Source organism: Petromyzon marinus, chromosome 6 (assembly GCF_048934315.1).
Source record: "Petromyzon marinus isolate PM22_M1 ecotype Great Lakes invasive population chromosome 6, UKy_Petmar_22M1.pri1.0, whole genome shotgun sequence".
Lineage (NCBI taxonomy): Eukaryota > Metazoa > Chordata > Hyperoartia > Petromyzontiformes > Petromyzontidae > Petromyzon > Petromyzon marinus.
In genome coordinates, this window is record NC_133672.1 from 4,601,793 (window position 1) to 4,622,409 (window position 20,617).

General features: G+C 49.0%; 1 protein-coding gene and 1 long non-coding RNA gene across 2 annotated transcripts in view; one reads left to right on the forward strand and one right to left on the reverse strand.

Moving 5' to 3' along the window:
- OVOL2 (ovo like zinc finger 2) overlaps positions 1-8,330 on the reverse strand; it is a 14,343-nt gene extending 6,013 nt beyond the window's left edge. The window contains exons 1-2 of the mRNA XM_032948641.2: positions 7,954-8,330; positions 516-808 (exon numbers count right to left, since the gene is read on the reverse strand). Coding sequence (XP_032804532.2) covers positions 516-808; positions 7,954-8,053 — 393 coding nt within the window. The 5' untranslated portion in view covers positions 8,054-8,330. The remainder of the gene's footprint in view (positions 1-515; positions 809-7,953) is intronic.
- Positions 7,188-18,577, forward strand: LOC142923301 (uncharacterized). The gene is made up of 4 exons (XR_012940677.1): positions 7,188-7,529; positions 10,463-10,636; positions 10,951-11,042; positions 16,391-18,577. It is a non-coding gene; the product is annotated as an uncharacterized LOC142923301 (long non-coding RNA).
- The last annotated feature ends 2,040 nt before the right edge of the window (positions 18,578-20,617 follow it).

Here is a 20,617-nt window from a genome sequence, read left to right on the forward strand (position 1 = left end):
CCGATGAGCATCTCCCCATGCTCGTTAAAATTAAATTTGATTGACGAAAGAAACGATTGCCCTGATAAAACCTTTACTTAAATATATATTGCAAAAGAGATGGGACCTCATGGTGCATCCACTGGGCATATATAGCACAACGGATTAAGTAAGCGTATGCTGCGTGCTCTTAGGTAGATTAAATAAAATAGGATTAACTCCCATTGCTGGCGTCGATATATTTCCAGTCGACTCTAAATGGAGCAAAAAATATTCCTCGCTATAAGCGACAATTGAAAAACAGTTACGCAACTTTATACGAAAGTTTGGTTCGTATTAGATCACCTTTACAAGAGTTATTGTGCCAACTCCATAGCGGACGGATGCAAGAGACGGACGGACGCGCACAGGAGCCAACGCATGAACGCTTTCGAGCTTGCGTTTACAGACTCGACGATTTTTTAAAAAACTTTCACGACGATCAACATCAACGATCTACCGACGGATCTTCCCGTCCCACAGCGAGCGAGCCTCACCTTGATGCGCGACCGCACGTAGTGCGGATCCCGGGCCCCGCCACCGGCACCGTCGCCGGTGCCGCCGACCCGCTCCCCACCGGGTGCAGGCCTCGCCGTGGCTGGGCTCACCGCCGCCCCCGGGCTCACCGCGGCCGCCCCCGGGCTCACCGCGGCCTCCTCGCCGCACGGAGGCGGCGTCGAGCGCTCCCCGCTGGACGTGGCCGATGGAGACGCGGGGCACAGAGAGCCCTCTTCATCGCTGCCACTCGACGCGCTGCACCCAACTGCACAACGGGGAACGGCGGACGTGTCTGGGGGTGGGGGCGGGTGGGCAGCAGCCAAAGATGAAGGTTGACACCAGTCAAGGGGACAACAGGTTGGGAAACCTATGGCTTTGCAAGTCAGATGCGGCCCGTGGCTTCCTTTCATATGGCCCACAGCCACACGAGGCCTGCCACTTCCAAAGGGCTCATGGACGATATTTATCCATTGCATTTTTTTTTTATTCTGATAAGAGCCCGGTACAGAACGCGCACAACAACAAGGGAAGGCGGCATAGAAATTCCACGGGCAGAAGCTAAAACACAGCTCATGGGTTGGGTGGAAAGGGGGAGATCGCTGCAAGCATCTTAGCCTCGCTACTCAGGTACTAGAGGGGAATATTTCCTACCTGGCAACGGGGTGTTTTACATTTTAGCGCCATCCTCAACCACGGCGGCCACTGCGAGGGACTCTTGCAATGACACAACTGGCTGAGGTGTGCGTGGGTTGACGCATTGATGCCAAAGATAGTTTTTAAAGTCCTATTCTACCCTCGGTACAAACATGCCAAGTGGAGGGAAATGTCAGCTCGTGAGACGCTGTCTGTGAACATAACAGATAAGGGGACACGTAAAAAATAATAATTTAGGAGGGTCCTGCCATGCAATGTTTCTCACCTCATTAAAGTAAGACATCGTCCAATAAAAACAACTTGCTCTCACCTTATGGAGGCACCCATCTAGCGGTGGATTGACAAACGGCTGTAGTTCGTTATTCAATACCTATTAACACAGACAAAAATTAAGAGGTCACAACCCTGCTGATGAGACTGCAAAAACCAAAACCGGGGTCCTAAAAAAATGTTCTGCTAAAACAACTGCTGCTCGGAGACAATTTGTTCTCGAAAGGCTCTGAGACCGATGGACTAAAATGCGACTTGTAATTTTCCACGCTCATCTTAATTGTTGCTGCTACAGTCTCAAATAAAAATGTACAAGTTTTTTTTTTTATAAAATCAAGCACACAAATCTTAAAATGTATACCGACCGTGTATTAAGTTTACTCTTTTGCTTGGACGTCAACCACACATTTACGCTATGTTTTTTAAACGTATTTATTTGAAACCCGAATGGGCCAAGGAAATCCCCTTCATCGGTCCATTAGGAATTCTGAGTCTCTTTCACTTTTTAAAATCACGTCTTAAAACTCACATATTTGTACTGCAGGCTTTCCCCTTAAAATAACAAAAATGTCTGATTAGATTACTCTGTAATTATTATTATTATTGTTAATCGCTTTTATAAGTTCTTTATTTTATTAGAATTTCGAGTGTAGTTGATATTATCAGCTTTCTATTTCACGTAGATCGTATCTATATAGTACTTGTGAGTGTAGTTTTATTTTTAAATTCAGCGCTTTGAGATACTTAAAAATGTAAGGCGCTTTTATAACATGGAGGTTATTATTACCATTAAAAACAGAACATGTCAACTCAATGTCACCCATGCAGGACAGGCGATGACATTTAATGTGTTTCTGTTTTTTTTTAATTTGATCTCCTTAAAGGGTACAACACCAATTCAGACTTTCAAATTTGTCAACTTCCTAAAAACACTGCCCCAGCTTTCTCAGGGCCCCCGAAGCATAAACTGAGGCCTCGGCTGAAAGTCAGTCAATCATTCTGTTCCTCCATCCTCTCCCCGATTCTCAGTTTGTTTCACCCCAAAGGCCCATTGAGCCAAGCAGCTTATTTTGAATGTCGAAGGGGCATGCCCTGGACCTCTGGATTCCCCTTCTAGGTTTCCGTTGCAGCGCAGTGTTAATTAAGAACGTAGTGAGCGCGAATTCTTATGGAAAGTCTATTCGTTACATAAGTAAGTCGCCAGAGGGATAGCACCACGGATATATATACACACCGATGCTAGAATGCAACGTAATAACACAGCAGGTGCTGCCACGTGTTTAGACATGCTTGCAATACATTTCGTTTCTCAATGTCGCAGGGCAATTGTCTTCATAAGCTCTGGTATTGGCCTGTAACCTGTCTTGATCTAAATTTTGATTTAAAGCTTTCGTGACTGCAGGGATTCTTTCGGTTTCTCAGCTAGACTAAGACTCTGACTGAACGAAAGTGTTGACTAGATCAAGGCGTATTCTTGGTTCTTTCGGTAAAGTCACGTAGAAGGGAAACAATAAAATAATAAAAATATAAAACAATACAATTGTTATTTTATTGTTTCCCTTCTACGTGACTTTACCGAAAGAACCAAGAATATGTCTTGATCTAGTCAACACTTTCGTTCAGTCAGAGTCTTAGTCTAGCTGAGAAACAATAAAATTGTTAATTTATTGTTTTATATTTTATTATTTTATTGTTTCCCTTCTACGTGACTTTACCGAAAGAACCAAGAATATTTTGATTTAAAGCTTTCGTGACTGCAGTGATTCATATTGGTTCTTTCGGTAAAGTCACGTTGAAGGGAAATAAAACAATATTTTGTTTTATATATATTTTATTGTTTCCCTTCAACGTGACTTTACCGAAAGAACCAAGAATATGAAAATTTTACTAAATTATCTGAGCCTGCTTCTTCGTGCAGACTAAGTTAACGTCATCTCAGTCTCACGGTGTTGGTCTTTGGTGGGCAGCGGTAGTTTAATGGTGATGGTGGTGATGGTAGAGTGATGGTTGTGATGGTGGTGATAATGGACGGCAGCCGTAGTCATGGTCACGCCCGACAATTTTCGTCCACAGTCACCGTTGACTAAAATAAAGATGTAAAAAAAGACTTTGTTGAAGAACATTTTGGTAAACGAAATGAACACGCGTCACTGCACTTGGCTCGGTCTCCATTGAATGCAAAGAGAGACTTGCGTCCTAAATGGGCTCTCAACTACTTTGAATAAATAAGGAGAAATCACAATGACTGTAATACATTCATTCATAGATTATGCCGTGGTGTGACGGTTAGCGCGCCGGTCCGATCTTGTGGTGCGGCAGTTTCAAAGGATGGTACAATTTTCTTAAATCTCGCCACCTCTGTCCACCGAGCAGTATGAATGTGTAGAGTACGACGCTCCAGCCTTGTCCGGGAGCTCGTACCCAAAAAACTGTGAGGTGCTCCATTAAATAACGCAACGCCCATCATAATCGGAACACTGAAACCGACGCCGATCCCCTGGCTCCCTGTTCTGGCAAACAATCTGCCACTAAATATCCACCGAGATATCGCGCAAACTACAAGAGAGTGTACACGTTTTCCTTCACATGACTGCCACCTACCCATCATCAACCAAAACCGTAGCAATGTCACCTCGCCACTGACTCAAGTCGCGATCCAACCTTCTGGGATCGCGCTGCTGTCACCATCATAGAATCTCACCCCAAACATCGCACCTCCTTGGCTTTACCATTCCTCCTCGAAGACACCGGTGGAACCATCAACCGTATCAGAACATCAACAGACCGACGAACGCCCATATTCATAAAACACATTAAAGATAAGCCGCAGTGCGACTTGCAGCCATGCCACCCAAACTATGGACCATACATACCACAGAGTAAACCACTGTAGCATGTGCTCCGTCAAGGGAGGCATTGCAAAAACTAAACGAACTTTCTCCCGAAGCCCACTCTCGTCGTGGCCAGCAGAACGCGACGTTGGCATTTCGCTGCCGAACAGAGTGCGACTGCCGTACGCAAGCAAAAGAAGAGTTTGTCGATCGGCAGGTGGCACGTGGTGGCTTTAAAGTGTGGGTAACTCCCACCGCATGCAACACGCACGGCCAGCGTGGAAGAGTAGGCCAAAAATACGGCCGGCAGTGGCGTGAGCCGGGCTATTGCAGGGATGCGCCTTTATCTACCCCCCCTCCCCCCCATTGTTTTTCGCGTGGACCGAAGCACGAACGACGTTCTCGTTAAGTCGTCCTTCTCCGCTCCATTAGAGGCCCCGGAGAACAAACAGTGGTCAGCGGCCCGGCCCAGGACTCCCCCACCACCCACTCCGTCAGCCACCCGCAGGGCAGGCGGTGTTGCCACAGCGGGAGAGCCGGGCAAACAAAAGCCACGCGATCATTATGCCGAGGCAGGTTAGCGGCGCAGGGAGTGCCCAGCGAGCCCAGGTATTACTTAAGTGGTATGCGTTTGGCAGTTAACCGGCGGTAACGGCAGTTTTACCATGGGCCCCCCCATCATCTAGCGTGAGACACACGCTAGAAGGATAGTCGGGGTGAGTGGGGGGGGGGCATGAACGTGGATTCAGTATGCACCGTGTGGCTGATGGCATGCGTATTAAATACTGTACGGTACTTCTATGCGTTTGTGTTAAGGGAAGAGATACGGGCGTCGGGCTGGGGACTCCAATTTAGCAGAGGGGTTAGTCCCTTGCCTAGAGACGGCCGGTAGTTAACAAGAATTGGATCGTGGCGGGCTGAGCTATGTTGATGAGCCACTGAACGTGCAAAGTTTATCTGTGTTGAACCAATGCTGCTGAATGTATGTACTCCCAGGAGGCCGTGTAGCTGATGGAATGCCTAAACAAATAGTGTATTCTTGGTTCTTTCGGTAAAGTCACTTAGAAGGGAAACAATAAAATAATGAAAATATAAAACAATACAATTCTCCTTGCAGTCACGAAAGCTTTAAATCAAAATATTGTGTATTTATTTGTTCATGTGGATGGAGAGATGTCGGAGGGAAGCGTATTGTCTACTTGATTAAACGGGGAGAAAGGTGGAACACAATGCATCATGGATGTCCGTGTGTAGCGGTCAGCGCGCTGCGTCACGAGCACAGCGATCTGAGTTCGATTCCCGCTCACGGCCAACACCAGCGACGATTATCTGAACCGGTCTTGGGCCTCCCCTAGGTCGACTCGGCCTCAAATGAGGACCTGGTGCGGTGTGTAAGCATCGCTACTGGGGAGACAAAGGCGGTCGGGCGTGGTGCTGGTCACCCACCCCCTCGTGTGCCTTTCTGGCCTTCATAGGTGCTCGCTAACAGCACTTGCCCCTACAGTCTGTGAAAGGCTACACAAGGGGCTCTTTATCTTTGCTACCAACTCGGCCACCCGAGTTCGATTCACGGCCACGATTAACGCCATCATACGAGTGGTGAGTCATTGCTATCAGTCGTGGGCCAAAGCAACCCACAACCCGTGCCCCCAAAGCAAAGCAACACGGGAGGGCGAGCGTGGTGAAGTATGGTCAAACAAACCCGCACGGCCCAAAAGACGCGGGGAGACCTTAACCCGGCAGTCGATTTACAGAGGGTTGCACATTATTCGTTTGTATTATTTAGGGTAAATACCTCTTGTAAGAGATATTAATGACGTTATTAATTGCGTCAAAAAAGCGTTTGCTATAGTATATTGTGAGGACATTTATAAGTTCATAACTTTTATGAGCATCTCGATGCACATTTGGGAATACGGTATACGAGTTCAGATATTCCGTGATGGTTTTGGAATTTTGCTAAATACATAGCGATCCATGTATAGATTCCCCGCTCAAATAACAGGGAGAGATAATATAAAAGGCTACACTTTATTCCAAAACTTCCACACGTTTCCTCACCAAGCGCAATGGAAATTGTTCAATATGTCAACACCCTTCTCGCTAAGATATGGAGTCATTGCTTTCACAATATTCAATCACCTGCTGGGAAGTGGGAACGTCATTAGAAGTCAGTGGGATATCTATAAATTCATCTGGATATCTGTGAAAAAGAGCTTTATAGTTCATCGGTTTCCTCGAGTATAAATAAATATTCAGATTCTGACCATACTGCAAATAAAGGGAAAAACAACAACAAAAGTTTCCGTCTCGCCACACAAAATGAAAACGCGCCTTTCAAAATCCACTGCTGCACTGCACTTCTAGGACCTGACGGTAACGAACCTCGCATTCAACAGCACGCATTGACCAGCGTGGTGAGGTATGGTCGAATGACCGCCATGAGACGTGAGAGGGTCCTCGTCCAGCCGTGAGTTGACGAGATGGGGGCTGTACAGGTACGAACGAGGCATGCCGCCGGTCGACTTCACTTAAAAGTTTACACGGTTTTGTTTAACATTGAGATAAAATGACGGGCTGTGCGGTGGGGGAGCAGGGGGTTCTGTTTGTCGTTGTGTTATATGGCCATGCATGCATGCAACTGGGTCGGAGTTTGTCTTTGGGTGGGGGTGGATGGGTGGAGGGTGCGGGAGGAATGGGACTGGTCGTTAGTGGAAGGTGTTGTTAGGCTCAGATTACGCCCATTGAGCGCGTCTCAAAAGGCCGGGGAAGGGGCCTGGTTGATGGAGGGAGGGACAAACAGGGAACTGGAGATGTAGGGAGGAGGGGACACACGTAGAGGGACGGAGATGGGAGGGATGGGAGGGAGGGGACAGGGAGGGAGGTAGTAGGTACGTTGTGTGCGGGTGGGAAATGTGGAGGTTCGTTGATGGGCTGCAGTGGGTGTAGATGGGTGGGTCGCTAAATGGCGTTAATGATTGCCGCATTATCGGGCCCGTTAGCCTACCATAGCGCAGTCTGATAACGCGAGCAATCCCCCGGGCGCCATTCCGTTATAAGCGAGACTCGGGGCGAGGAACCGCGCATGGCCGCACAGCACCGCGGAGTCTCCCCACGAGCCCTCTTGGAGGCTTTGCGGCGACTCGTGCGGACGGCGCACGGCGCGGGCGAGTGTAACGACCTCCACGAACCACTCTCAAAGAGAGTGGGGGGCACGCCAACGAACAGGCATCGGCAGGCACCATGTTTGTCTCAACGGTGAGAATTTAAATCGGCACGGGTGTAACGGACCGCTCGCTGCGTCTTTTACGCAGTATTCACGGTCGCAGAGACAAACGTAACGGTGAGAGACTGATGGATACAATAATCCGTGTGCGTATTACTTACGGCCAGGAAATCACTACGTTTTGTGGAATGCGCTAAGCTATACACCACCAACGCCCATAGGCTGCCACCTGAGCTGTTGCTCAGGTGACTTTTAGCACAGGTAAGTTATCGGCGCAGGCCCGCGCAACGCAGCCAAGCGTTCGCTACCCCCTCGAACGCCATCCACAAACTCACCCAACTCACCCTCGTTCGCCCAACCGACGCACACCTACACCCACCCACCTACACCCACCCAGCTACACCCACCCAGCTACACACGTCGCCGCTAAAACCCCCCGCCATCCGGCACGCTTACCAGGCACGTACGACTCGGCCCGCTCTTGATCGGGGAGGCTGCTCCAGTCTCGAGCGGGCTTTCTCTGGCACGGCTGTTTCACGAGAAAAGCACGTGGCATCCTCCCTTGCTTTCTCGTCCCTTTCTCCGTCTTCCCACTTTACCTGTGACGGGCCCGCCACGAAGAACGAGAGAGCGCGAGAGCGAGAGAGAGAGGAGTAACGTGTAACTGGCCCGAGCGAGCAGGAAGGAGGAGAAGGAGGAGGGCTTGATGATCAGCGTGTGGGAGGGAAGATAGGCGCACCTTTGCTGGTAAACCACCGCGCGTGAACGTGGCTAGGGGGGAGGCGGAGCTGAGCGGACAGAGGGTGGGAGGGAGTTGTTTTGTGCCCTGAGTTCCGTTACACCTTTGCCTATACAACTCTTTTTGTGTGTGTGTGTGTTCAAGATGTAGTTTCTCTCTCGCTCTTTCTTTCGTGGACGTGTTTGAGCAGCGATGTGCGTTATTTTTTTTGGCTGTACGCCTGAAAAGGTGCCCTAATAAGCCGTTAGTAGCAACACTAATAATAATAACGGGAATAATAATGCACTTTATTTACACAGGAAGGGCTCACGGAGTCGCAAGGATATTGTGCCGGGGGGGGGGGGGGGCTCTGCTTCTGATCTTTTTTTGAGCACCTTTAGACATTTACATCAATGAGCGATTGGCGTTGTGAGGACGAGAATTGTGCGACCCCGGAGAACCCCTCAACGCACACGTGGGGATGAGACGCAATGCTCCGCACAGACGGATCGACGAATCCGTTGTGGTACCGACATACTCGCGATCGCCTTGCGACATCAAGCCCCCAGCACCTGGTAAACACCTGGCAATGCTAGGCAGTCTCCAAATGCAAGCCCGAACCAGGTTCAGACCAGCTTAGCTTCCGTTATCTGGCGCACTGCGAGTGATTTGTCAAAAGTCGCCTGTTAAGGCTTACTACGTGATGTATTTGAGGATCTTACACGTGTTAAGATTCACGCTGTGGATGAGTGCATCCTTGTGTATATAGCTTGTTGTACTTCACCGCACCTATAGGATTAGCACGGCTGGCTACGTAGGGTGCGAAAGAAGTTCAACACACGTACATGCCATGCTCATACGCAGGTCTTTCGTCAATCCACTGCTGGACGACGGCCGATCCACGCCCTGCGGCGCTGTGGGGGCTATTTGACCATACTTCACCATGCTGGTCTGTGCGATGGTTGGTTACGACGTGAAGGAGCATAAGCCGCGGCAGCACAGAAGTATGGTACAATAATGCGGCTACCTCGCACTACTCTTTGCTGTCCACACAGTCTGGCCACAACTCGTGGAGCGTGGCGGTCGCCCATCCAAGCACTAGCCAGGCTCAAGCCAGCTTAGCTAGCGAGAGAGGGCGCACTTCGGGTGATTTGTTCACGAGCACCTTTTTTAACATGCGAGTTTAAATTTGCTTACCGGCAGAGTATCGCTAAGTGTCAAGGACCATTCACAGGGACGTCCTATTTGAATGGTTAGTCGGGAAATCACGACGATTGTGTACTAGCCCATAACGCTCAAACTCCACGCAGATCGACTTCCAGAGACCCTTTTGCTGTATCTCGGAGGTGCCCAGCTAGCCCAGGCACGTATCTCCCGCACGCAAAGGCTTCATCTCCGCGTGATCCACCAACCCTGCCTCCATCATAGGAATGCGCCACTCAAATAACCGCGACAGATATGAGGATTACAATGCTAATGCGGATTTTGGTGGTTATGATGGTTATTGATTATGCTGATAATGATTATGCTGATAATGATTATGCTAATCCTGATGATGATGATGATAACGACGATGAGTACGATAATGCTGCTACTGCTGTTGATCATGACGACGTCGATGATGATGATGCTGATGGCGGTGATGCTAATGCGTACGTGTAATCATTATGCTACTGCTTTTGCTGGTGCTGCGAATGCTAATGATAATAAGAATGCAATTTGTAACACACAATATTTCACGGCCATCAGTGACCGTGACTCCGAGGCGTGGAGCTATGCTCGGTGTCACTCGAAAGCCAGGGAAAATAGAAGGGGCCTTTAAGAAAGAGATGGGGCCATTTCAGTGTCTCTTAAAGGTAAGTGTAGATCTAAATGCTGTTGCGATTGTGCAGCTGGATGATGGATGGCATCAGTCTACTGGACACATGTGACTACTGGACGTTTGTGGAAAAAGAGAGCTTCATAGCTCATCGGATTCCTCCAGCATACATCTGTCTGTCGCCTGATGAAGCTAGTGGTAATTGATTGGCGAAACGTCGTACTCGGATTGTAAATGTTGTGGCTTGGCTCTCTAACACGTCGGCGTGCTGTACTAGTGACCAATTGGCCACGTTCTGTTTACGTGACAACCCTTACTAGGGGCTGTGTCGGGTGGTGGTGGGTTTAACGACACATTTATATATTTACGCGATCGAACACCCCAAAAAAACCCCCTCTTATGGATAAATATTCTGATTCTGATTCCAGGCGGGTGGGGCCTGTCACGGAGAGACGACGCCAGGCGGCAATGGTCACGGTGTTTGCCGCTTCGGCGGCTGCTGCTGATGATGATCCTGCTTCTTTTTCCTCCTCTTCTTTCGTTACGACTGATGTGGATGCGGAGCAACTACTACGATCTCACATTGACGTGGTCAAGTCCAGGTAACCACAGCGTCAGCGGCAGCGGAGTTGTGTATCGCCGTGACGTCTCCTTCGTATTTGCGGATCGGGTTTTGCGTCGTTACGTGTTGCGCGGTCTGTTATTAATGAGCACAGGAGAGATTTTTTTTAATGCTCCATTCGCGCATCGGCTATTCGCACCCGCAGCCATGGTTTGTGCAGTGGGTGCGGTACAGGGTGGACCGTGAGCTTCGTGAAAGTTCCAACCACGGGCAACTTGTGCGTTGGATCATGTCGCCGGTGATGCTGCTGCTGATGATGATGTTGATGATGATGTTATTGATGCCGTGGCCCAGGTGAGGCGCGTGACTGCGGGTAAAGACGACCATCGGCTCGTCGCCCACGCGCATGCGCTCGCCGTGTATAACGGTGTTGCCGGAGCGCGCAGGTAAATCCTGCCAGACCGGTTTGGCTCACGCCGACACCGGCACCCCCCCCCCCCACTCAGTCAAGCAGCCGCCTGGCCGGCAACAGCAACCCCATCCCTTCCCTGCCGACCACCAACAACCAAAAGACAAAGATCCCCCGGGTAGCCTTTGGCGCACTTTTGGGGCAAGTGCTGTTTGCGAGCACCGATCAGGGCCGGAACGGCACACGATGGGTTGGTCAGAACCACACGCCGGCCGCCTTTGTCTCCCTCGTGGCGATGATTACACAACGCATTTAAGGTCGAGTCTACCTAGGGGAGGCCCAGGACCGATTCAAATAATAGTCACCGGTGTTGGTGGCCGTGAGCGGGAATTTAACTCGGGTGGTTGGGTTCGTAGCGCAGCGCGCTGACCGCTACACCACCCCACCGCTCCCCACCACCACCCCACCGCTCCCCACCACCACCCCACCGCTCCCCACCACCTCCCCACCGCTCCCCACCACCTCCCCACCGCTCCCCACCACCACACCCCACGTGAGCCCAGGTGAGCCACCTCGCCTCTCCCCCACCCATGCACGCCTCCACAGTTGTACCTCCGTTCAATCTCCTACATCTCTCGGCCAACACACGCCATAGATATACATGTGCACGCACAAACAGAAAACAAAGAACTTTTACCCCCCGTGTCGTCTGTTAATGTTGAAGTTGTTGTTTAACGGCAGTGTGGCACCCGAACCAAGCCCGCCCCGTCGCCTTTGTATCTCCAGCGCAGATGGATTACAAACTGGACCATATAAGGCTGTCGAAATCGGCGAGGTCCTATACCGCTGTGGCGACCACTCGATGTGAGTCGAACTCGGCAGGCCGACTTTGTAACTCGCAGCGCAGTGCGCTAACCACTGCGCCACCGTTCCCGAAAAGCACATGGACGGACGCATGCACCATACGCAACACATGTACACTCTACACAGACGCAGATCCCCCCGTATAGCCTCAATAAACTTTTGGGGTATGTGCTGTTAGCGAGCACCTAAGAACGCCGGAACGCACACGAGGGGGGGGGGTGGGGTGGCCAGCGCCACGCCCGGCCGCCTTTGTCTCCCTAGCGGCGATGTTTACACACCGTACCAGGCACTCGTTTGAGGCTGAGTCGACTTGGCTAAGGCCGTGAGCGGGAATCGATCTCGAGTCTCCGGATTCCTAGCAGCACGCTAACCGCTACACTACCGCTAGACACACACACATATATATACAAAGCAAACTAACAGACACACACAAAACACACATAGAAACGCAGACGACAAAGATAAACATTCCCCGTAAGTCGTATAGACCGTTGGGGCAAGTGCCGGCAGGTACACATACATATAACGGTTGACCTGAGTTATTCTATTCCTGGCCAGGGCTCACGTCAGCGGTGAGTGATAATTTAACCAGACTTGGGCGGTTATGATCGGGTGTCTTCGACGCAGACCCCTTCATCAGTTCGCAGTGACCCAGCGTGGAGATGTCCGGTCATATAACCACCATAATCGACACATCGTGGGAGAGGAGTTTATCCAGCAGTGAAATCGATAAAGGCATGCCAATTATTGTTCTTATAAACATGCATAATTTGGGCCACAAAGTTGGCCCAAAGTTTTCACAATTATAGAAACATTGGTTTTCCGAGATCATTTTCAACATTTTTAGTTTTTTTCTAGTAATTGAAATATATATTTATTGTGCTATTTTAAATATAATATCGTATGAGGAATCAGAAAGTCGTATTCACCACGAACAGAACGTAAAATACCGAAAGTAACATTTCGGCCCATCGTTTTCCAGCAGTAATTTATTTAAACAAGCAAAATATGGAACGATTTCGACGTTCTCCGAGTCTCATCATCAGGATGTGGTCTGTTAAACAAATGCTGTTGGGTTGCCTGATGTAAGAGGTAAGAAGAACCCTGAAACAACACTCGCTTAGTAAATATATTTACGCCCGATAATAATCGCTATCCGTTTATTTAGCATTATGTTCACTCGGCCTCAAATGAGTATCTGGTAAAAAGTATGAAAAATAATAATAGTTTTTAACATTTCTTGCAATAAAACAGACGTTAAAGATGTTCAAACACCAAATAGATAACTTTTGCAAGGCATCAAATCCGCATAAAGCACGCGTGCTTGTGGCAAAACACGCAAACAAACACGCTCCGGTAAAGTCACGTAGAAGGGAAACAATAAAATAATAAAAAAAATATATATATTTTGGTGAGAATTTTATTGTATTATATTTTCATTATTTTATTATTTCCCTTCTACGCCGTGACTTTACCGAAAGAACCAAGAATATGAATCCTTGCAGTCACGAAACCTTTAAATCAAAATATAATCTCCGGTAATATAATGCCTTTGAAACTGATTGGTCGACACTACAGACAGCCTTCTTCATGGCATTCTCTTACCAGTATCAGGCCAGAGAACGCCAAAATGTTAACTGTGGCGTAAATAGCAAATGCGGTCGGGTGCGGTGCCGGTCACAAACTCCCTCCTGTGTGTACCGTGTCGTCATTAATACGGGTTATTGATAACAGCACTTGCCCCGTAGACGTCCCAAGGGTCACGGCGAATCGGAACGACCGCCTCGGGCCCCCCCTCCCGTGCACTTTGAGGGAGCCCCGCGCTTCGAAGTCACGGTGTCAGATGTAATGCTGCCGGTTTAGTTTGAAGGCGTCACGGGCGGGGTGGGGGCAGTGCCGGATTAAGCTAGTGAATGGCCTGTAGTATGTTATAAAGGGCCCTAAATAAAAAAAATATATACGTAAATACTAAAATACAAATGTTTAACTTGCACAGTAAAGTAATCGTATTTTATTTTATTTGCGATACAGTCAGATAATACGACAAATCGCTAACCTTAAACACTCAGTCGTTCATAAAAGTTGAAGGCAGTATATTGCTATAGTAATAGAGCAAGTGCAGAATCAATGAACTGGAATTGATAGCTTGAACGCATTTAGCGCGCGGCCCTTGAAAGTGCGGGGCCCGTAGCATGTGTAGCTACTTGTGCTACTAGGATCAGGATCATCCGGCACTGGGTGGGGGTCCACACAATTATTGTGTGGACCCCGCACCTCTCTATAGACAGCCCTGCCCGTAAGTTATGGGTCTGTACGTTGTATTTGCCTCTGTGTGCATGTACAGGTTATGTTTGTGCGGTGGGCGTTGGTTAAAGACGCTTAGAGCCACAAAAGCGTGCGACCTGAATTTGATTGCTGGCTACGGTTGGCGAGCGATCCATGTCTGAACCGGTTCTGCCAGCCCGCCCCCCTGGTCGGTTCCAACTTCAATGAGTCTCTGGTACTGTGTAATCATCAGCAATAAGGAGACAAAATGCGGGCTTGCAGCTCCATCGCGTTCTGTTCTGACCTTAGTAAATAAAATAGTCAAGAATAATTTCGAGAGGGCGTCCAAGAAGGAGATGGAGCGATGCAATCAGTCCGTGTAAAATGGTGAGAGATAGTGACAGCTTCGGGAAGCCTTTATCCATCAGTGGATTGATCGTGGCTCTTGCTGCTGCTGCTGATGATTATCATAACCTGCCCCAACAGTTTATGAATTGTTTACATGCGGTGGTGGTGGGTGGGTGGGGAGGGGAGATGTATTCGTCTCTCCCAGGTCTGCAAAAGATGTGGGGACTGCCGCCACGTAGGGCCCATTAACCAAGATGGGAAACCCCAGCGACACCCGCCCCAGCTGCGCGATGCGCCCAAAATTCCACAAACGCTCCTCGGGGGCGAATGTGCGCGCATACCACCATGCGCGGTGCCCGGACCTCCCTCGTGCGGAACTCGTCCAAAAAACCCCCCTTTACCGATCGAGCAAGTTATTGGGCGATACCTGCGTTGGCAGCGTTGCACAACACACTCGCTACATCTCTGGCCTCTCTCTGCCTTATGTGCTATGAAGAAGGGTCGTTGCCAAAAACGTCGCTTATTGTACAAAATATATATTTTTTTAAAGCAGTGTTATTGACGAATGTGTTTAGTTCCTTTGTGTGTTACACCTACCATTTTAAAAGGCGTACGCAACGTCCTTTTGTCAATGCACTGCTGGACGAAGGCTTCCCCACGCCGTGTCGGTCATGGGTATATTTTAACTATATTTCACTACGCTGGTCAGTGCAGGTTTGGCGAAGTATAGGGGTGGGAGAGGAGAGAGGATGGCCCATGACCGGCACAAACATAGCCACTAACGCTAGCCCTGGCCGCCAATGTATGTACTATGTATGTTTAACTTCTTTCGCACCGTACGTACCCAACCGTGCTAATCGGAGGTGCGGCGGGGATGGACAACAAACTGAACACAAACAGCTATTCTAAAGAAATGAGTTTTACATTTATAATTTAAAAGTGCACAGCTACCAGTGGCGTCTTAAATATAGCTGCGGGCGCGAATTTGCAGTGCAAGTGCAGCGCGCTATCCACACTGCACCACCGCTGCAATCCTGTGGATGAGTTAATTCAATGAATAACTTTCAGGGGGCTGAAAACTTGAAAGTTTTAGACGGTGTGTCGTTTCCGTTCCGTGGTGACGGACGCACACACGCGCGTGGTTATCCACCCCATTCGCGTTATCCACCCCCACCCCCCATCGCCTCGCACAGCTTGGGGTTTTTTCACTCTTTATGGCACCGTATTAGAGTTGGCCATATCAGTCACACGTTTGCCATAAAATCGCTTTCCTTACTGCCTAGCGACTACCTTTACCCCCCCCCCACCACCAACCCCACCCCGCGCTAAAACAGCTCGAGGCTTGATCGGGCCGGTTGAGCTCGGACGGACTTTGGAACTGTCAGGGCCCCGTTAGCCCCGAGCACCCGCAGGTAGCGGGGCATACCATGGAGGCGGGTGGGCAAGCGTGCGGGCCCTGTCCCTTCTCCCACCCACCCCCCAAAAAAAAAACGTGGTGCATTTGAGAGATGAGCCAGCGAGATAAAGTACTTACTGCTACTGGTATCGCAAATCTCGGCGGCACTATGGTGACTCAGGTCAACACAGAATAACGCTCAACAAACCCGTCAATAACACTGCCCCCCCCCACCTCGGTGTGGAACCCTATCACTTTGCACGTCCGCAACATCAAATGCACACTGATTTTTAATAAACATCTAAAGGCCTCTTATCTGTTTGGTCAGGGCTTTCGAGCAACCCTGAGATTGGCTCCGCGCCTCTGAGTTGTTGACTTGTCTGCAACATCTGGCGCGTTATAAAAGTCATTGTTATTATGTATAAAATAATCAACGTTTCGGGCCATGGGCCTTCATCGCGTAGAGATTGTGTTTAAAGGATACACGGCGATTCTTGTCTTATCTCTTCCAGGTATCATCTCTCGGCTGCGAAGAAAGGCCATTGCCCGAAACGTCGCCTGTTTATTCACACATTTCCTTTAAGAGCAGTAGTTATTGGCAAATATGTTGGGGGTATTGTGGCTACTCGGGCACTGCTGCCAACGCCGTATCGCGAAAAACCTGCCTCGACAAGAGGCTTGAAGTCTCAGCGAGTTCTCACCTGGTGAAATAAATCATATTTTGTCAGCCGTACAGTAATGTACAAACCCAGTATACCGACAATTCATCATGTTTTTCATCGAAAGTTTTGGTCTAGTGATGTTAGCGAGCACGTGTTAGGGCTTGCACGGCACGTGGTGCGTGGGATGGTGCGTGTAAGTGGTCAGCATTATACAATCAGTACATACACACACGCATCCACTTTGATCTCGTATGTCCATTGCAATGTAACCACACATTGATCCTTCAGGGAGTGTGTGTGTGTATGTGATACAAACCCGTGCGACTATTTCCAAAAACAGGTTGTGATTCTCGCAAAAGTCGGCAAAACACGTTGAGCTAGCCTTACCTGCCCAAGGCCAAACGTCATTATGCGCTTAGTAAAAATACAAGGCTCCCCGTGTTGTCTTGAATAGGTGCTGTCAGCGAGCACCTATTAAGGCCGGCAATGGCGCACGAATGGGCGGTGTGGCTGCGTACGGCGCTGGTGCCATGCTAGGTGCACAGTGAGTGAAGCCACGCGAAAGTGTCGAAGACCCCCGCTGGCAGAATGCCACGGAACAGACCCAGGGTGCCATGGGTTGACTCACTGAGAGAACTGGCAGATGCACCACGTGTGCTCCCCACTGTGGCTTTACACGAGCGCACGGCATGCACGAAACCAAATGACCATCATGAACCTCTTCCCTAGCGCTGACGGCATCGCCTCTCTTCTAAATGATTATGGTCAAGAACGAAAATGCTGGTACAGTACAAGACTTAACGCCAGATTGGCGGCTTTTCTCCAGGCTGTTCCGCACACCCTTAGAAACATCGCAAACGAGAGACGTTCCATCTCAAGGGATTTGGGATTATTTTTTTTTTGTCCCAGGTGAAAATATTTAAATAAATACAAATCAAATGCTGCGTACAGTAGAGGGTGATGACAGCTGGAGCAGAACGCACGACAGACAAACGCAAATGAGATCGTTATTCGTCACGTTTGGCGTTTGACATTTGTTTAAAGTTTGTTTAACGTTCAAGTGCCGTCGTCCCACACCTCGTGAATATGGTTTGTATGCCCCCCCTCCCCACCCTTTATAAACAAGTCCAGGTTACAGGGCAATGATGAGCAAAAAAAATCCCTCACCTAAAACCCGAATTGTCCCACCCCATATGAGAATTAAACGAGTCCACCCAACAATGCATGTGCGTATGTTGAACTTCTTTCGCACCGTACCGTAGCCAACTGTGCTAATCGTCAGCGCGGGTGGCCATGTCTAATTGCGGAGTGGCAGCCGAAGCATGGAACGGCGTGCGAGAAAATGGAACGGCGTGCGACACATTTGCACCTGTGGGGTTATGCGTGTTAAAAAATATATAAAAACGTACGCATGCGCGTGCTTGCACCTACGGATTCCCCTCTAGTTGTGCTGAAATGCACACACACAGACGGCTGCTATCGTGTGTGCAATTCCCGTCTCGTTTGTGAAATGTGTGTGGTGGTGCGTGACCTGGGCGGTGTGCAAACCTGAAGAAGCTCGTCGGCTGGGTCACCTTTGGGGCACTCCAACCAGGGGTGGTGTGGGAACCGTTTCCTTACTGGAGGGCCAAAAACAGGACTCTGAATATGTTGTCGTGCGGCAACATTAACATTGGCAAAGGTGTAGCCCTGCAATGAACTATTTTACTTTTATCAAACTAACTGAACTATGTTTTTTTTATTTTACTAGGTAAGGCCCCACTGAGCCATCCAACTCGTTTTCAGAAGCGACCTGCATATCACAAATGATAGCTCAAGAGCAGACAAATACTCTAAACGCATGTTTCTAAATGTGGAGGGAGCAAAAACAAAGGACCCGGAGAAAAACCCACGCCATCACGGGGAGAGAGAGAGAGACACGTAAACTCCAAATATACAGCAGCAGGCGTCAAGGGTCGGGATCGAACCCAGGACCTCCTGTATACCAAGCGAAGTAGTTAACATCTCCTAGCCACCGTGGCAGAAGGGCCACCGCTACTTGATGAACAGAGGGGGTGAACAGAGGCGGTGAGGGGCGGGGGGGGGGTATTCAGTAAATTCGTCCATTGATTAAATTGCCACGCTGGGAGGTCGAATCGCACCGACGACCCTCTGGATTGTAAGTCCGCTTAATGTTTGTTTAAATAATCTGAACGTGTTACGTTCACAGCTCGATATTTTTCAACGTGCGCAACATTTACCGTTATCCGCATTGTTAACGGTCTTTATATATTTTATTTTTCCCCCCATCATGAAATTCAACCTGTAATGCTGCTGCAACAACAACAACAATAATAAAAAAAAACTCCACACCATAACGACCGCAGCTGGCACACTGCACTCGAGTTCTGGTTGAGCTTTGCCGGGTGCAACCAACGCCGTCCGGACTTTAGCTTCGTATTGACCCGTGCCGCAATTTCTCTTGCACACAGATCGTTGGTCACTGGGCCATATACCCAGGCGGCCGAGTGGCCTTGGCTGGCGGACCAAGCACACACACACACGCGCAATATAACGACCGCGTTGTTTGTCCATCGTTGAGCGAGTCAAACTTAACGTGGCACGGCTTGGTTTCCCGAGCAATTGCGGCTCAACGTTATTCGCGAGTCTGCGCGCAGGTGAACTTGGTATTTATGAAGGCTTGAGTGAATAATTACTCTGTGTGCGCGCATGCGTTGGTTGGAGCGGTTAGCGCTACGCTGCGCTACGAACCCGGGTTGACCCGAGTTCGATTCCCGTTCACGGCCAACACCGGTGACGATTGTCTGAAGCGGTCCTGGGCCTCACATAGGTCGACTCAGCCTCAAATTAGTACCTGGTGCGATGTATGAACATCGCCATTAGGGAGACAAAGGCGGCCGGGCGTGGTGCTGGCCACCCACTCCCTTGTTTGCCGTTCCGGCCTTTATAGGTGCTCGCTAACAGCACTTGCCCCTCCAGTCTGTTAAGGCTATACGGGGGATATTTGTCTTTGTAGCGGTTAGCGTACTGTGCTAAGACACCGACGACCCGAGTTCGATTCCCGCTCAAGGCCAACGCCAGTGACGATTATCTGAACCGGTCCTGGGCCTCCCCTAGGTGGACTCAGCCACAAATGAGTACATACCTGGAGCGGTGTGCAAAGATTGCCACTAGGGGGACAAAGGTGGCCAGGCGTGGTGCTGGCCACCCACCCCCTCGTGTGCGGTGCCGATCTTTATAGGTCCTAAAAGCACTTTCCCCAAAAGTCTGTTCAAGGCTATACGGGGGTCTTTGTATTTGTTTGTTTTGGGCAGACGGTGGTTAGAACGCTTTGATAAGTAGGCGGTGTTAGGTATTAAAGCTCAAAGTGTGTGCAGGCTACTCACACAATGATTGCTACTCTCTCATTATTTATTCACCCCCAATTGTAATATGTTAAAGTACTGTTATTTTGTTACGTTGCACACGTCTATAGCATGCCCCTCTGTATTCACCAAGCTGCCCTGGCCAGCGTGATGAAGTATGGTCAAAATAGCCCGCACGACCCACACAGCATGGATTGACAAAAGCGATGTACATATACGGAGAGATGGGGGGAGCTGAATGTTAATTTAATACATTTAGATCACTCGGTCAATATCTTCGTTGTCAAATTAGTTTCGTGAAGTACACAAAATTTTTTTAATTAAAACTCTTTATTTAAAGAACAACTACAGTATTTATCGCATTGGAGAACTGCAAACAAATGCACAAAAACACGAAACATTTTTTTTCCACCACACATTTAACCTGAGCTCAAGTCCTGAAAAAAAAACGTTTTAAGTTTAAGGAAGCACAGGTGTGGCTTACAGGTGAAACTTATTAGATAATCCAGTGAAATCGAGAGAAATAGAAATAACTTTCATCGCTCTGACAGCTACAGGCTTAGTGCGGCATGGAAGCGTATTATTAAATAATACATATTACAATTCCTTATACGGGAAACACATACTAATTAACGTATTACTAACGTAGCATATAATCACAATAACACACATTACAACTAATTACGAATCTACAACTCATTACTAATCATAA